We start from the raw sequence: 17,359 nt of genomic DNA on the forward strand, positions 1-17,359 counted from the left end.
TCCTGTATCCGAGCCAAAGTCACATTTCACCAACAAGCTTTCACCTTCAAACACTTTTTCTTCTTCGTGTTTTTTTTTTTCTGAATCACAAACAAAAACTCACTCTGACACGTGCACGGGAGTGTGCGCGAGGCGAAGCGCGCGACAGGGGAGCAAACCGAGGTCGCGCGGGAGTCAGAAGAGAGGAGTGGGTGCTGCGTTCACATGTTGCTCGTAAACTCCAGTTTACCGAAGGGAAACTGGATTTGTTAAGAAATCTTAGTTCAGATTCATTTTTATGAAATTCACAAATTCAGGGGTCTGACTAAGAGATAATCAGAAATAATAAAAAAATTAGAATAGAAACTACGCACACCTTTGAGGTTAACAACAGAAACATCACCGTGGACACTGCCAATACTGAATATTACTATTCAGAAACATTAATAACGTATTTGGAACTGATGTAGATTTACAGAAAAATACTAATCTTTGTGTCAAAATGTAGGACAACAGCAATGGAAAGTAACTAAGTACTTTTTAGGGTATTTTACTTGAGTATTTCCATTTTCTGTTGCTTTATTCTTCAACTCCACTTCATCTTATCGGCAGATATATCATAAATAATTAAATTTTTTATTTAACTTTATTTACAAGTTACAGATTACATCGCTGCATCGCAGCCAATGTAGTACATTTTTAATTATTCACTTTATCATCAATCAGATAAAAACAGTCAATCCTCAGTATTCATAGACATGTAAATATATGGATGCTTTTGTTACTTAAGTACATTTAATATCAGATACAGAAGACTTTCCTCGAGTTCTATTCACATATCTGACCTTCACTTTACCAGACTAATATTTAAACACCATTTCTTCTCTCTAGTCTGACTTTGAGGTACTTTCTCCATCAGACGCAGGTGACCGGTCGGTACCGACAGAGTTGATGATGCAGATGTGGACTCACATCTGGTGCAGCTGCGGACTCACATCTGGTGCAGCTGCAGGGGGGGACTCTGTCCTCTGGGTCGTATCTCGCCCCTGCGTTAACTGCACACCATAAAAATGTCCGACAGTCCGTGAAGGCAGCACGTCGCCCTGCCGTCACTGCGTGATATCCTTCCGCGGGAGAGAAGCGCGCGGCCCTTTCCCTCCCGACAACACAGGATGCAAACGGGCGGCGGTGAAGCTCCGACACGTTACTCTGCGCCACGGTCGTTAAAATTTCCCGCACCATCCGAGTGATAAGCACCGAGCTAACACCGGGGACCCTCCGCCTGTTGTATCAGCGACCGATCCCGCCCTGTGGCTGGTACCGACTGAGCTCCGAGGAAGAAATATAATCCGCTGTGAGCGCTGCGCGGCAACCGAAACTATCGAGCTAGTGACCGAGCACAGAGAGAGAGCGGCAGCCGGGGGACGGAATGGAGCTCATCACTATTCTCGAGAAAACGGTCTCTCCAGGTGAATATCAGCACCGCACACTCCCGCACTACGTGTCTGCCCTCCGAGGCTGTATTTTGGGCTGGTAGCTGCAGTGTTAGCGCGGCCGCGGCTAGCTCCGGTGAACCGGTGAAAGTTTGAAGTAGGGAGGAGGGAAATGCCTCGCTAGCGGGCTGCTAGCCTGTAATGCTAACTTAGCTAACGTCACGGCCTCAATCCCCGCAGAAAACGCTGGTGACTTAGCACTATGTCACAAGTCTTATTCTAGTTTCAGAGTGTAATTAAACTGTCGGTCTGCTCAGGTGATCTCTCAATACGCTGTCATATGATAACAATGACTATGTACCTCCACGGAGGGTGATCTGACAGCTGGACGGCAGCGGCGACCCTGCCCATGCCTCATTCAGCCGCTATGCTAGATGTTAGCCGTTAGCTGGTATCATTCAAACTATCGGCCGCTTCTTCGCACGCCCGCCCGGGCGAACGGTAGTTTTGAGCCGCTGTGGGGGCAGAAAAGTTCATTAAGATGCCAAATTAATCACCTCACACAGTTTTAAGATGAGTTAATGTTCTTTAAACCGGCTCGCTGTTTATCAGGAAAACTTAAATTCTGTCGCCCCCAAACGTGTCCCGGTGGCCGGCTAACGTTAGCATGCTAACCGACAGTGTCTTGCTAACACGCACGTTGGACCCTCGCTGCAGCCGACCGGGCGAACCACCGGAGAGATGGAACTTTAATGTTACTGATTGCTGGAAACTAACGACAGCACAGCTTTAGCTCCTGTGTAAAATGGCTGCTAAAACTGTTTCACCACCCATTTTATGGCTCCTGCCAAACCCTTCTACTAAAGTCGTGTTAGCCGTCCTGCTAGCCATATCTGTCAGCTAATTAGCTAACATTTCATTGAATAAGCCCTCTCCCCCACCTCTCCCCGCTCTCTCCTCAGATCGGAATGAACTGGAGGCGGCACAGAAGTTTCTGGAGCAGGCGGCGATAGAGAACCTGGTTAGTTTGGTGTCGGTGTGCGGGTGGTGGAGCAGCTAACTGACCTGCTGCTACACTCCGCAGCATGGATGGAGCAGAGAGGAGCTCAGGACAGCTGGAGCCCGCCCGGCTTCTCCTCTGCTCTGCTGCTTCCTCCTCCTCCACCCCACCACCACCCCGACACACACACACACACACACACACACACACACACACACACACACACACACTCACTCAGCCTGCTAACGTTAGCATTTCAGAGAGCGCTAATTCTGACGTGGTGGGGCTGCAGATCTGAGATCAGCTGCCCCAGAATTATTTTGAATCTGTCAGTTTTGGATTTTATGTGTCCAGATTTTGGGGACACAGCTGTGAGACCTTCACATATTTACCTTGAATACAACGCACAATATGTATGTGACACAATTCAACAGCAACATGTAACTAATGATGATCTGAAGTTGTGACTGTTAGAAAAGGCCTCATGCACACTGTCACACAGTTCAATGACAACACCATCAGGTTATGTTACACAACAATGTGGGTGACGATCTTCAGTAGAGTTACAGACTCACGTGGAGGAGTCCGCCACACTGCACACACGTCCCTCAAAATCCCATCACACACACCTGGACATCAGATCCACTCTACTGACTGAGAACACTGCAGAACATGTCCGCTGTCGGCTGCTGTTGGCCTACAAAGAATATTATCATGGGAAACAATTCATATATCAATCAAAGTGCATGTTCACAACAGAAATAGTGTCTAAACAGTCTAAATGTAATACAGATGTTGGTGATGATGCCGATCAATAGCAAAAAAACAGGGCAAAATTTGGGCAAAACCAATCTGTGTCCTGACGTCGAAAAAGACAAACAACGTGAGACGACAATATGATGTATATGGAATAAACCTCTAATCTACTGACAAATAGTCCTTGAGTGCATCAGACTACACAGCACATTTACACAGAAGAAGCTGGAAACCAGTAAATGATTGTTTTTGGTCATTTTACAACGAAAACATGATGATTCTTCTGTCGGACTGACGCTGCAGCTCCGCCCGGTCACCTCAGAACACGTTCAGGGTGGAGCCACAGACTCACCGACACCGTCTGACTGCAAACATGCCAGAAGAGACGATGATAGTTTTCTTTTACATTGACTGTATGATTTATTGTTCAGTGGACAGAAGATGCAGCAGCTCTGTTAGTCTCATAACTACATCATGTCATGAGCTTCACTGTAACTTCTGGTTTAAGGTGAGTTTCAGTGTGAAGTAAAATGGAGGCTGTTAACACTGACTGATGGAGATGTCACAGAAAAACTAGTTAAAAGTTTTCTAGTATTGAACTTCAGAGTGTAACGTGTCTGTACACTCATAACGAAGTCGCAAACGTTCGCCAGAGAGCTGAATATGTCATCCAGCGTCTCCTTCTGCATTAAGATATTTAAATTATCGACTGGTCACACATCGTGTACACAGGTTCAGTGTATCTGTCCAACACCGGCCACTGATGGTAACAGTCCAGCTCCAGAGTTCACTGGTTCTCCTTCAGATTCAGAGGCCTGTGTGTGTTTGGAGGCGTAGCATGATGATGTCATCATATCATGTTGTGATGTCATATCTAAGCAGATAATTTGGCAAAAAAACAATCGTATATTTAATTACATAGTAACAGTCACACAAACAGGCTACACAACTCTGTAACAACACACCATCTGCTGAGTTAATGCTCAGCAAATGGGGCAGAGTGACGCTAACAGCTGCCAACTGCTGCCGTTAGCTCAGTTAGCCGTGCAGCTAGCGGTCCTCACTAGCAGCTAGTAAACACTGCTGGTGGGCCGAGGCTAACTGTGTAGCAGTTTAGTAGCTAAACATGCCTTTATAACAACACAGGTGTCATCATGTCTGAACTGTTTCCTTCACGTTCTGATTAGAATTATTTAAATCCACATCACATGTGGACCAATAGCAGGTTCTGGACACATCAGCTGTAGAACAACCAGAACCAACCAGTCCCACAGGTGAACCTGCTCAGTGAGACATGACAGGAGAGCGGCAGGTTCAAAGTTGAACGCTGCAGTTTCACTTTCTGTCCCGCTCTCGTTAAACTAAAGTGATCATAACACTGAATAGTTTTCTGGTTGTTGTGGGGACGTTTCCATCAAACTGAAGTAAATCCACTGCGTCTTCACTTCCTGTGTCAGTCAGAGCAGATGAAGTCTGTTGGCTCATGACCTCAGCAGCTGATTTAAAAACCTTTTCTTGTCCTCTCCTCGTGTGTGTCTGCAGTCAGGAAACCGAGGCCTGAACTCTCTGGAGTCGTCAGAGCGCCGTCCTGTTACGCTTCATAACTTTGTGCCTCGTTGTTGGCAGTCTGACAGTCGTTGTGGTTTTCACACCACATGTCTGATTAGTGCGGTGGCAGAGACGGACAAAACACGGTGCTGATCCGCCTCCAAGTTCAGGCCCAACCCTTTGAGCGAGATCCAGAACCTGTCGGGCAGAATGGTCAGGGCGTCAGACTTGAACTTTGAATTGTGTTGAAGCGCGTTTACCAGCATGTGACTGCAGTCGCAGTAAAGCACATTATGTTTGCTCTACAGTCATGTTGTGTTAGAATGCTACAGGTCCAGTTCTGCTCCCGCGCTGCTCACTAGTTGATCATTAGGTTTTATTGTGGCCGTGTTTTTAAAGGTGAAAGTTTACCACAGTCTGATCTGCAGTAGATAAAATCCTGTAACGGCTTCAGTCGAACACACTTCAACAGTCTGTCTTCTGCAGTTGTTGGTTGTGTTTTTACTGAACCTGCAGTCGAGTCGCTCACTCACAAAGTTTGATTCCTTTTGTTCGGCATATGAAAGACGTGAAGTGACACTGTTAGGCCTGTTTCTGTTGGATTTTACAGCCTGTAGTAGGAGTGGTCTGATTATCAGATTATATTACAGAATAATCTTTTGGTTGTTGCATAGTTATTAAAATGTCAGTGAAGTTCACAGTTTGGCTCCACTGGTGTCACTTTCAGACTGAATGTTGTTGGAGGGCAGCAGACACTCGTTCTGTTACTGTCGGTGTTGCTGTCAGCTGAACTTCACTGATTGTTGCTGAGTTCTGTCGCGTCCTTAAAGTGTGTCCAGAGGTCACGTCTGATGAATGTCCTCATGTGAAATCACTCGAGTCAGCGCCAGGTAACACACCTGTGTAGCAGCAGGACACGCTGCACAGAACCAGTCAGGCTTCAGGTACAGATCAAGCAACAACATGCCCAAGTCTCAGACAGAGCGGTGCATTGTGGGTAATGTAGGCACCAGATTGAATGATTATGCATTAATTTAAACAGACCTTTTTAAACTGTCATTAGACCAGAACTGTTGCAGCAGTTTGATGAATGTGTGGAGGACAGATTTTAACGTGACACCAGCCTCAGTGTGACGCAGACATGAAAGTTTTTCATCCTGAAATGTTGAACTGTGCCTTTAACACAGAAAGAGGAGTGCGGTTGTGTCCATGTTGTGTTCACTGTCTGTGGGTGTAAAGAGCTCTTTTGACAGACTGAGCTGAGGAGGAGGAGGATGATGGTCGCACATGAAGAAGCAGACTTTATTTCAGCTCTGTCAGTGTTGTGCAGAGTCATGGGGGTCCGATGCATCAGAGAGCATGATGGGACATTTACAGTGATGACACAGCAGTCGGTACATCGGTCAAATTATCTGGTGTTGAGTTGAGCATCAGGTGATTAACCAGGAAGTGACTCAGTCTCATAACGAGCCGTTTTAATAAGCAGTTTAACGTCATCATCAGATTATATTTTAGTTTTTATCTTGATTTCATGTTTGTTCAACAGAAATCTAAACTGATTTGAAATCACGAAATCTTTTCAGTCAGTTTTCAAATGAAAGCCTCAAACGTTGGTTCAGACTCTTGATGTGAAGATCAAGACAAACGCTCCGCCGTGTGTCTGATGTCGACCAGACAGAGCCGTGACATTATTGTTAATTAGCTCATCATTAAGTAACCTGATGACTTTAACCCACAACATGAAGCATGTCTGTGTTTAAAACTGCAACTCAACAGAAAAATGTCCAACATCTTTTTTATAGTTTGTAGTTATTATCCTACAAAGAATCGTTAAGATGGCAAAGTATCAATAAATGACATTCCTTATAATTTACACCTCCAGTTTGAAATCCTTCCTGCTGCACGGTTCAGGTTCTCAGACGGCCTCAGTGAGCAGATGTTGCAGATGTTTGTCCACGTCAGCTGCTCAGCGACAGGACGAGCAGATAATCACACCGATCCACATCAGTCTTCAGTGTTTGACAGCTGATGACGTGAACATCTTCTGCTTTCTTTCCTCCTCTGACACTAAACTGAAAATCTTTGAGTTGTGGACAAATCGAGACATTTGACGAAGAGACACGAATTGTTTTCACCTTCATCTGAGATTTTATAGAACAAACAACTAATCAACAATGAAACTGTTAGCTGCAGCTCTATAAATAGAATAAACTTTTATACTTTAACTTTTTATTAAAATAATTAGAGAACTTGACTCCCAGCTGATTTCTGTCATCTAACCGTACCTGTCTTCCTCCTCCTCCTCCTCTTCCTCCCTCAGCCTACATTCCTGGTGGAGTTGTCTAAAGTGTTGGCGAACCCGGGGAACACTCAAGTGGCTCGAGTTGCTGCCGGTCTGCAGGTGAAGAACTCTCTGACCTCCAAAGACCCCGATGTCAAGACACAGTACCAGCAGAGATGGCTGGCCATCGACGCCAACGCTCGCCGCGAGATCAAGAACTACGTGAGGACCCTGAACACATCCACACTTTGATTCATCTGATGTTTATCGTCTCCTCGTGTGCGACGGTCTCCATGTCTCTCTGTCCGTCAGGTTTTACAGACTCTGGGCACGGAGACGTACCGACCCAGCTCGGCGTCGCAGTGCGTCGCCGGGATCGCCTGCGCAGAGATCCCAGTTAACCAGTGGCCCGAGCTGATCCCACAGCTGGTCGCCAACGTCACTGACCCCTCGAGCACCGAACACATGAAGGAGTCCACGCTGGAGGCCATCGGATACATCTGCCAGGACATCGTGAGTGATCGCACACAGCCGCTGACAGAAGAGCCGGCAGGAGGTAGAGTATTAGCTGGTTGTTAACCTGGTTGTGGTTCCTTCAGGACCCTGAGCAGCTGCAGGAAAACGCCAACCAGATCCTGACAGCCATCATCCAGGGCATGAGGAAGGAGGAGCCCAGTAACAACGTCAAACTGGCCGCCACCAATGCCCTGCTCAACTCCCTGGAGTTCACCAAAGCCAACTTCGACAAGGAGGTGCACACAACTTCCTGTCTTCAGATTTGTCTTGATAAAGATTTCTTCTCCAGTGTGAAATTAAAGCAAAGAATCAGGCTGTAAACGCACTCGGAGGTCTTTTGTGTTGAACGTTTTGAAACGTGTGTTTCAGACGGAGAGACACTTCATCATGCAGGTGGTGTGTGAAGCCACGCAGTGTCCCGACACCAGAGTGAGTTACATCACCATCAACACGTGACCCTGTGATGACCCTGTGAACTGGTTTGTCCCGAGTTTGTCTGCGTGTTTATAACCGTGTTGTGTTTGCAGGTGCGCGTGGCGGCCTTACAGAACCTGGTGAAGATCATGTCTCTGTACTATCAGTACATGGAAACGTACATGGGCCCGGCGCTGTTCGCGGTAAGACGACAGACCAACACGCTGCCTCATCACGTTTGTCTTCTCGTCTAGCTTGAAGTTTAACATCATAGAAACGTGTGTGTTAACATAAAGTTTGGTGGCAGCAGGTCCGATGTTGAACCTGATGATCAACAGCAACAGTTTTATTTCTGGACACAATTTCAAAGAGCTCGATGACTGAAACCCTGTGAGACAGAGAGAGAGTGTCACTCTCAGGGTTCAGTCTGACAACTTTTCTTTATGAAGATGTTGAACTGGTGCCTGCAGTAATAAGCAGAGAAATATCCATCACAGGTGTTGAATGTTTGAGTGGAAGCTCTGCATCATTGCCTTTCCTCTCCTCTGTCTTTCCGTCTCCTCCTCCATCTCGTGTCCTCGGGCAGATCACCATTGAGGCCATGAAGAGCGACATCGATGAGGTGGCCTTACAGGGCATCGAGTTCTGGTCCAACGTCTGTGATGAGGAGATGGACCTGGCCATCGAGGCCTCAGAGGTCAGTGTGAGCACATTGATTACATTAATAACCTTTTAAAGTTCCCGTTTGTTCCACCTTGTTTTTTGACTCTCCTCTCTGCTCTTGTTGGATGTCAGGCCTCGGAGCAGGGACGCCCGCCTGAGCACACCAGTAAGTTCTACGCCAAAGGAGCCCTGCAGTACCTGGTGCCCATCCTGACCCAGACCCTCACCAAACAGGTAACACGCCTGAAGCTCGGAGCTCTGAACGCAGGATTAAAGATACGATACACACATTCTACGATATGTTGAGTCTCCCAGCTGTATATTTGGTGTCAGACCTTTTCTTTTGACTTGTGCAGGACGAGAACGACGACGATGACGACTGGAACCCCTGTAAGGCTGCAGGTGTGTGTCTGATGCTGCTGGCCACCTGCTGTGAGGACGACGTGGTTCCTCACGTTCTGCCCTTCATCAAAGAACACATCAAACATCACGACTGGCGCTACAGAGACGCCTCCGTCATGGCCTTCGGATCCATCCTGGAAGGACCCGAACTCAACCAGCTCAAACCCCTCGTCATACAGGTCAGTCACTGTCGAGCCAGCTCAGACCAGAAGTCTTCTCTCTGGGCTCAGACATGACCGACTTCACTCTGACGATCCAGACGTCTACAAATAAACCTCAAGTCGCTTTCTTCTTCTGCTTCTTCAGGCGATGCCGACTCTGATCGAGCTGATGAAGGACCCCAGTGTGGTGGTGAGGGACACCACGGCGTGGACGGTGGGGAGGATCTGTGAGCTGCTGCCTGAAGCCGCCATCAACGAGATCTACCTGGCGCCCCTGCTGCAGTGTCTGATTGAGGGCCTGGGGGCGGAGCCCCGCGTGGCCTCCAACGTCTGCTGGGTGAGCCGCGACGTCTGACATGTGAAAGGTTTACGTGTCTGAATGTGGAAGAGTTTACAATATGAAGTTAGTCATGTATGTTGCGAAAATGAGAGAAGTTTAGAGCTCTGGGACACTCGTGGTGGTTTTAGACTGAATACCAAACTGTCAGACACAAATTAATAAATCCACCAGAACATTTATAGGAAAGACTTCTGACTGATGGATCCAGGAACATGAGAGATGTAAAAACGTGAGTTAGAACTTTATTAATCCCAAAGAAGGATTGTCTGTATATTTAGCTAAATAAATGTCCTACATTATACAGTAAAATAAAAAGGCCGAGCTTAACTGTCTTTAAACTTTACAAAATGAAGTAAACTAAGAACCAGACGTCTCTTTTTCACTCTGTCTAATCAGAAGATTAGACCAGTTACTATAACAGTGACACAGCTGTCACACAAGGAAATAAGTCATTATTTTATTGTATATTTTAGTCGTGGCATTCAGTAACACAGTTCTCCAGGTCCATCCCAGCAATATGGCCCGGTTCTGGTACCCAACAGTACCTTTTAATCAGCACATCACAACAGAATCTGGAACCTGAAATAAGAATATCTGTGAACGGAAACTTTAGTTTTGCCAGCAGAGGGCAGCAGAACTTCACTGCAGCGTCGAGTCTGCCCGCTTCAAAGAAGCACAGACATTTTATGCTGTAATAGTTCCATGTACATGCTGAACTCAACAGGATTTTCTCAGCCTCATGCTCAGATTACGTCCAGTTATCTCCAACTGCAACGTCTCCAACCCGCTAAGTTTTCGAAGATAGAGCTGAAGTTGTGACCTGTTTGTGCCACCGGGCCTGAATACATTTCTGTGTTCTGCTGGAAGCCTGAAACAGTTCCTGCGGTGGAAACAGGCTCTTGGTTCCAGAGTTTGTTCCGCCAGATGCTGTAACTCTTAGACATCTTAGACTGTGAAGGTTAACAGTCTCTGTTTGTCTGTCAGGCCTTCTCCTCTCTGGCTGAAGCAGCGTATGAAGCCACCGACGCTGCAGAGGACCAGGAGGAGCCCAGCACCTACTGTCTGTCCTCGTCCTTCGAAATCATCGTCCAGAAGCTCCTGGAGACCACAGACAGGTAGAAACTGGAGACCTTCACTTCACCTGCAGTGACTTTGTTTTAGTGCTCAAGTCAGATTTGGCTCAGTGGTGTGACAGCAGCAGTGTTTGTGGTGTGATAACTTCCTGTTGCAGAGCCTTCCTGCCTGCAGTGTAAAGTGAGAAACTTTAACAGTAGCCGAGTGTTTGACTGCTAAAATAAATCTGCTGTAAGCACACAAACTCACATGCAGAAATATTAATGTACCATTTAAACACGTCAAAATCGATAAAAGTAGATATAAATCTTTAATTCCAGAGAGATTCCAACAGTTTCTAATGTCTTTTTAAAATGAGTCTAACTGTGAATCCTGTGACTGACAGGATGTAGCTGAGTACTGATGGTGTTTGTGTCCGCAGGCCCGACGGTCACCAGAACAACCTGCGCTCAGCTGCCTACGAGGCTCTGATGGAGATCGTCAAGAACAGTGCGAAGGACTGTTACCCTGCAGTCCAGAAGACCACGCTGGTCATCATGGAGAGACTGCAGCAGGTCCTCCAGATGGAGGTGAGACACTTAATTCCCAGTTTGAAACAGTTTGTTACTGATGACACATTAATGAGGGAGTTCAAAGTGATTCACCAGAGATAGAAATGTGTTAGAACATCTACAAACACAATAAAAGGAAAATAAAACAAAAGTCATTTAGAGAAACATGTTGAAGATGAGCCGGTTTGAGTCATTAATAGATCTGACTGAGCTGCAGCCTGATGAAGGCGTTTAATTAAAGAACCTCTAGTTTACGTCGTCCTCTTCCTGATGATGTCACTTCCTGTGTTTCCGCAGTCGCACATCCAGAGCACCTCAGACAGAATCCAGTTCAACGACCTGCAGTCACTGCTGTGTGCCACTCTGCAGGTGAGACAGCACACCTGAGCTGTCAGTCAGACGCTCTCCTGGTGGTGTTGTGTTGTGGCTCTTATTGTGAAGTGTTTCCTGTGTGTTGTTGCAGAATGTCCTCCGTAAAGTGCAGCACCAGGACGCCCTGCAGATCTCTGACGTGGTGATGGCGTCTCTGCTCAGGATGTTTCAGAGCACTGCCGGCTCCGGAGGTGTTCAGGAGGACGCTCTGATGGCCGTGTCCACACTGGTCGAAGGTACACACTCTGAGACGCGCGCGCGCACACACACACACACACACACACACACACACACACACACACACACACACACCTGACGACATCTGTGTATTTCAGTTCTGGGCAGCGACTTCCAGAAATACATGGATGCCTTTAAGCCTTTCCTGGGTATCGGACTGAAGAACTACGCTGAGTATCAGGTACGTGTCATCAGCCTCACGTCCACCTGCTCTGTGGTCATGTGACCTCAGGCTCAAGGGTCACGCCACACAGTGTTTACAGTTCTTATGTGGTGCTACTGCCAGATATGGTTAAAAATGTTGTGATGATGCTGCAGGTGTGTCTGGCAGCGGTGGGTCTGGTGTGTGACCTGTGCCGAGCTCTGATGTCCAACATCCTGCCTTACTGTGACGAGATCATGCAGCTGCTGCTGGAGAACCTCGGGGTGAGGAAGATCTCTCACCCTCCCTCCCTCCTGTACACTTAGTGAACTTCCTGTCTATTGATTAATGAGCCAACAATGTGTGAGTGTGTGTTTGGTCTGTGATGATAAATCATGCACCACGCTGACCATGATGTAAACCTGACCACATTAATCTGAGACCAACACACACACACGAGTTTGCTCTTTAATGATCCCTGTCACATTAATGAATTGACAGTTTTACATCTTACAGAGCAGATGCTCAGAACTGCCTCTTATTCCTCTCCTCCACCTTCACTGTCCATGTTTCTCTGCTCTCCCTCCATGTGACGTGATCTTCTGTGTGTGTGTTCAGAATGAGAACGTCCATCGGTCGGTGAAGCCTCAGATCCTCTCTGCATTCGGTGACATCGCGTTGGCCATCGGAGGAGAGTTTAAGAAGTACCTGGACATCGTCCTGGACACCCTGCAGCAGGCCTCTCAGGCTCAGGTGGACAAGGTAACACACAGGAAGTCACATGATCACATGAACACCAACAAGCCCCCAGGAGGAGCTCCGGGCTCTGAGGACAGTTTCTGTAGTAGTCAAACTGTAACTGCATTGTCACATGGCCCAAAAAGACTTTTTCCCATCAGCCAACGTTGTGAATGGAGCTTCTGTGTTTTTAATGTCTCCTCATCGAGACATGTGACTCAATTCACTGTCATAATTTGAGCCACTTGTTCCAATAACGCTTGTAAAATCTAGAAGAGGCCCACGATTGAATTATTTTGTGCCTGTTGAAGTTAGCTGGGCACTAAACGGAAAGTTAACCGCCTCATTTGGTGGAAGTCTGTAGTGCACACGCTGTTTGTGCTGCGCAACATGTCAGATCTGAGTGTTGTCAAAACACCGTCGAGCCGCTTTCAGAGAGTGAATGTGGCTCCGCCCCCAACGCTGTCCAGGTTTAGTGTCACGTCCTTGTCTGAAACTGTGTGTGTGTGTGTGTGTGTTTGGTCTGTGATGATAAATCATGCACCACGCTGACCGTGATGTAAACCTGACCACATGAATCTGAGACCTCCTCACTGTGTTGTTTCTGCTGCGCTCTTCACCTGCAGATGAAGACTGATGTGGATGGCTCGATGTTACTGGTTGAACTGTTAGTGAACTGACGTGACAGACTGAACCCACCACTAACGATTGTTCATGTGTAAACCTCTTCCTGTTTGTGTGTGTTCAGACGGACTACGACATGGTGGACTACCTGAACGAGTTGAGGGAGGGCTGTCTGGAGGCGTACACCGGGATCATCCAGGGCCTGAAGGGGGACCAGGAGAACGTGCACCGTAAGACAGCAGGACACCACACACACTCTGTGGCGACGTCTGTTCCTCTTCCTGTGTGAAGTCAATCAGGAGGATTTAAGATGTCGCAGAGCAAATTGAGTCTTTTTCACCCAGAAAGCTTCAGGCAGCAGCAGCCAATCATCACACGGCTTCCTGGTTTTGCGAGACTCAACAAACTAAACAAAGTGATTTCTTTAGTTCTGCTGCTCTGTTTCCATCCGTGGGTCGTTTCTCTCTCTCCTCCCTCCCAACTCACCTTCCTTTACTCCTCATTTGTCACCTTTCTGCTTCCTTTCACACTTCCTCACCTCCTTCTCTTCTGTCCTTACCTTGTTACCTCTCTCCCTGCAGCTGATGTGATGTTGGTCCAGCCTCGGGTGGAGTTCATCCTCTCCTTCATTCATCACATAGCTGAGGATGAAGATCACTCTGACGGAGTCGTGGCCAACGCTGCTGGACTCATCGGGTAAAGAGGGGGAGGGAGGGAGGTTTGATTGACAGGTGGAGCTTCCTAAACTGTTGGTGAAGCTGTTTGTTGGTCTATGAAGAGAAATCATGCACCACTCTGACACAGTGATGGAAACACCAACCACAACCTCTGAGACCGGCTCACACAGCGATCAATAGACTGATCAATATCAAACAGATCCATGCCTTTAAGTCAAATCAGTACATATTAAACTCTGGACCAGCTGGTTAGAGAGGAAAATATTCAGCGTCTGTGGAAGTTTTTATGGATTTGATCCAGAAGAAAAGATGGAAACACAAATATCTGTAGAGTTTCTAATTTCATCATTAGAGTCGTTATTTAAACCATTTAACTTGTGTGACTTCATGACCAACTAACCTGAATATTAATGAATTTCAATGTTATTCTTAATTTAGTCTTTTTTTTCCTTTATTGTGATTGAAAACCAACTCATCACCATCAGACTGAATTCATACAGCATGTTTAAACAAAGTGTTTTACCAAAAAAATGTTTGAAAATCTATATGAAATAAATATAGAAAAGAATAAGCGAATATTGAAATATATCTCTAATCTCTTTGTGTGTGTGTGTGTGTGTGTGTGTTCAGCGACCTGTGCACAGCGTTTGGTAAAGACGTGATGAAGCTGGTGGAGGTTCGTCCGCTCATCAACGACCTGCTGACGGAGGGCCGCCGCTCCAAAACCACCAAGACCAAGACGCTCGCCACCTGGGCCACCAAGGAGCTCCGCAAGCTCAAGAGCCAGGCCTGGTGTGTGACGCGCACACACACACACACGCAGCGCACACACACCCCGCACACAGAGCACACGCAGCGCACACACGATGGTGTTGTCACCTGACACCTTCAGACAGTTTGTGTGTTTGTTGGTCTATGAAGACAAATCATGCACCACTCTGACAGAGTGATGGAAACACCAACCACAACCTCTGAGACCAACACACACACACACACACACACACAATCTGTAAAACAGCCTGTGAATGTCAGCTGCGTCCTGTTGTCAGTCCTCCAGCTGACTGTTTCTTCTTCTCCTCTCAGATTGTTGCCGGTCGGGGAAAAGAGAGCGAGAGATTTGAGAGAGATCGACATCAGTGAACAATGAGGACAAACTGCCCCACTGGAATTAACTCTTCTGTGTTTGTGGCGAGCGTCGACTCGCAGCAGAAGTCGAGTGTGAGCTGAGATGAGTGTCTGTGTGTGAGCGAGCGAGAGAGACGCGTGTGAGCGAGCGAGAGATGATGACATCACACCACCTTCAGTTCCAGCAGGCGACGCCCCCTCTCCTCCCCTCCTCCCCCTCCTGGACGGCCTGTGGACTGGACTCTGACTCCCCCCTCCTCCCACCCCCCAATCAAAACAAACAAACTCACCCTGGAGCCCTCCCCTCCTCCCACAATCCACCTCTCTCGCTGTAGCTGGGCTCTCCTACGACATCACAATGACGTCACTGACCCGCCGCCGCCCCTCGAGCCGGGGGAGGGGGGGAGGAGGGGAACTAGATAAAAACACGACGAGAAAATAAAAGACTTCTGTGGAATCAAAGGTTAAAAATCGAGCGGACTCTGTGGACTTCTGTGGAAAACTTTAGATTTGTGTTGCTCTTATTTTTCTTCTTCTTCTTCTTCCGGGCACTAAAACAGCGAAGGAGATCCGACGGACGCGAACGCCTCCACCTGCTCCGTGTTCAGCATTTGATGCTCTTATCCAAACAGCAACAGCACTAAATTCCTACAAAATAAAAGTCAAAAAGCCGAGGAGGAATCCTCCGAGGAGCGAGTGCCAAATGGAAATAGTTTAGCGGAAAGTAAACCAGGCGAAGCTGAAAACCTTCGATGTAAAGCGAGCGAGCTGCTGGTGAAGCGTTTCAGTTTTTGTTTCCCCGCTGCACTTGGTTTTGGAAAAGGTCACTCACCATTTTTGCTTGTTTAAATAAAATTCAGAGAATTGAAGACGTTTGTATAAGGTTATATTTTTCCATTGCTATGATGAAAATAAAGTAAAAAAAAAAACAATAAAATGATATGAAACATTCCCCAAGCAGTTCTGGTGATTTCGGTCTTTTTGTCGTCTGTTGGACTTCTGGACTCATGACATGTTTTGGACTCTGCTGATTGGAAGCTGAACTTTGGCTCTTGAGTTCAGTGGCCGCCTCCCACTGACGGTTTGTTTACTCGACGCCACAAAGAACTGATTTTTGTTGTTTTTTTTTTCTTTTTTTTTTTTAACTCACTTCACGGCTTGTTTGGTAGCAGCAGCTCAGCTCTTGGCTGACCGGAGTTCTGTTGGGACGTTGAGTTTATAGTTGCTGTGGAAATCACGTCTGAGCTGCAGAAAGCTGAGCGCGCTCAGTACCGCCTGTCCGCCTTGACTTCGGGGCGGGTCACTTCACTTTCAGTCGTGGAACATCGGACAGAACGACGTCCTCCAGTAAAAAGAAAAACGGAGGATGTTCTCTCATCAGGAAATAAAGTTGAAAATGATTTTCTTTGAGTTGAGGATGAAGTGTTTCCTGCCTCGGAGGGCTTTTATTTTGTAGAGGTGTGGCAGCCGTAGGGAGGACGTACTTCCTGTGTTGACATGATGAAGCTGGCAACTCGATTATTACTGAATTGTGAATCATTTAAAGCCAATCTGCTTTTTATTTCATATTCAACTTTAGTGAACTAATAAAGTCTATATTGTACTGAACGTTCTGCTGCTGCTTCTTCTCACCTCAGATCCAAACATCCAAACACAACCAGGAAGAGTCCAGAACAGAATCGGACCTTCTCAGGTGTCATTTATATCAGAACTCCATCCTGGATCAAAGATGGCGCCTGTCCTGTCCAATCAGAATAGCTCTCCACACTGAAGGCTTCTCTGTCTTCTGGGTTCACTTCCTGGTTATGAGGCTCGCTGAACATGAAGTTATTTTTCAGACCCGATACGTCGGCGCCGTCCTGCCTAGTGGTCACTCGCAGTATGATCATTTCTGTGGAAGCCTGTTTGAGCCAATTAAAGAAAAACAATGGGAATGTCTTTCTTAAACGCAACATAAACCTGTTGTAGGTCATAATTACAAGAAGTTAAAATGTTGACTTTGCTGTAATGGCTCATAATATTGACTTTATATTGACATTTTTATCTCAGTTCAGGTTTTTTACTTGATCATGTGGACTTTTAATCATAATTTAAAACTTTGGTCTCATAATTTTGAGATTTGTTATATTTCATGACTTTATGTCTCATAATTCTGCTTCATTACATATATTGTAAACACATACATTTACAGTTTCAAGTCTGACGGGCAGAGTTAAAGTATTTCCCCATATTTTCCTCGAAGCGCTCCGCCTGTAGAGCATCATGCAGTCTGGGCCCGACGCCATCTTTGAGTCCAGTCGCACACCGCTTTGTTCTCATCGTGTGT

General features: G+C 46.7%; 1 protein-coding gene and 1 non-coding gene across 2 annotated transcripts; both read left to right on the top strand.

Annotated features, from left to right (window-relative positions):
* The first annotated feature begins 1,084 nt into the window (after positions 1-1,084).
* Positions 1,085-15,984, top strand: kpnb1 (karyopherin (importin) beta 1). The gene is made up of 22 exons (XM_037088354.1): positions 1,085-1,448; positions 2,375-2,433; positions 7,037-7,219; positions 7,310-7,510; positions 7,597-7,749; positions 7,883-7,942; positions 8,041-8,130; positions 8,514-8,624; positions 8,723-8,824; positions 8,947-9,171; positions 9,299-9,490; positions 10,478-10,608; positions 10,989-11,136; positions 11,416-11,487; positions 11,582-11,726; positions 11,826-11,908; positions 12,046-12,153; positions 12,488-12,631; positions 13,356-13,461; positions 13,813-13,927; positions 14,539-14,700; positions 14,992-15,984. Coding segments are annotated over exons 1-22 (2,631 nt in total). The 5' UTR covers positions 1,085-1,408; the 3' UTR covers positions 14,993-15,984.
* LOC119014851 lies at positions 13,495-13,638 on the top strand. Its single transcript, XR_005073090.1, has one exon. It is a non-coding gene; the product is annotated as a small nucleolar RNA SNORA79 (small nucleolar RNA).
* Positions 15,985-17,359: the final 1,375 nt, after the last annotated feature.

The sequence above is a fragment of the Acanthopagrus latus genome, chromosome 23 (genome assembly GCF_904848185.1).
Source record: "Acanthopagrus latus isolate v.2019 chromosome 23, fAcaLat1.1, whole genome shotgun sequence".
NCBI classification, from domain to species: Eukaryota; Metazoa; Chordata; class Actinopteri; order Spariformes; family Sparidae; genus Acanthopagrus; species Acanthopagrus latus.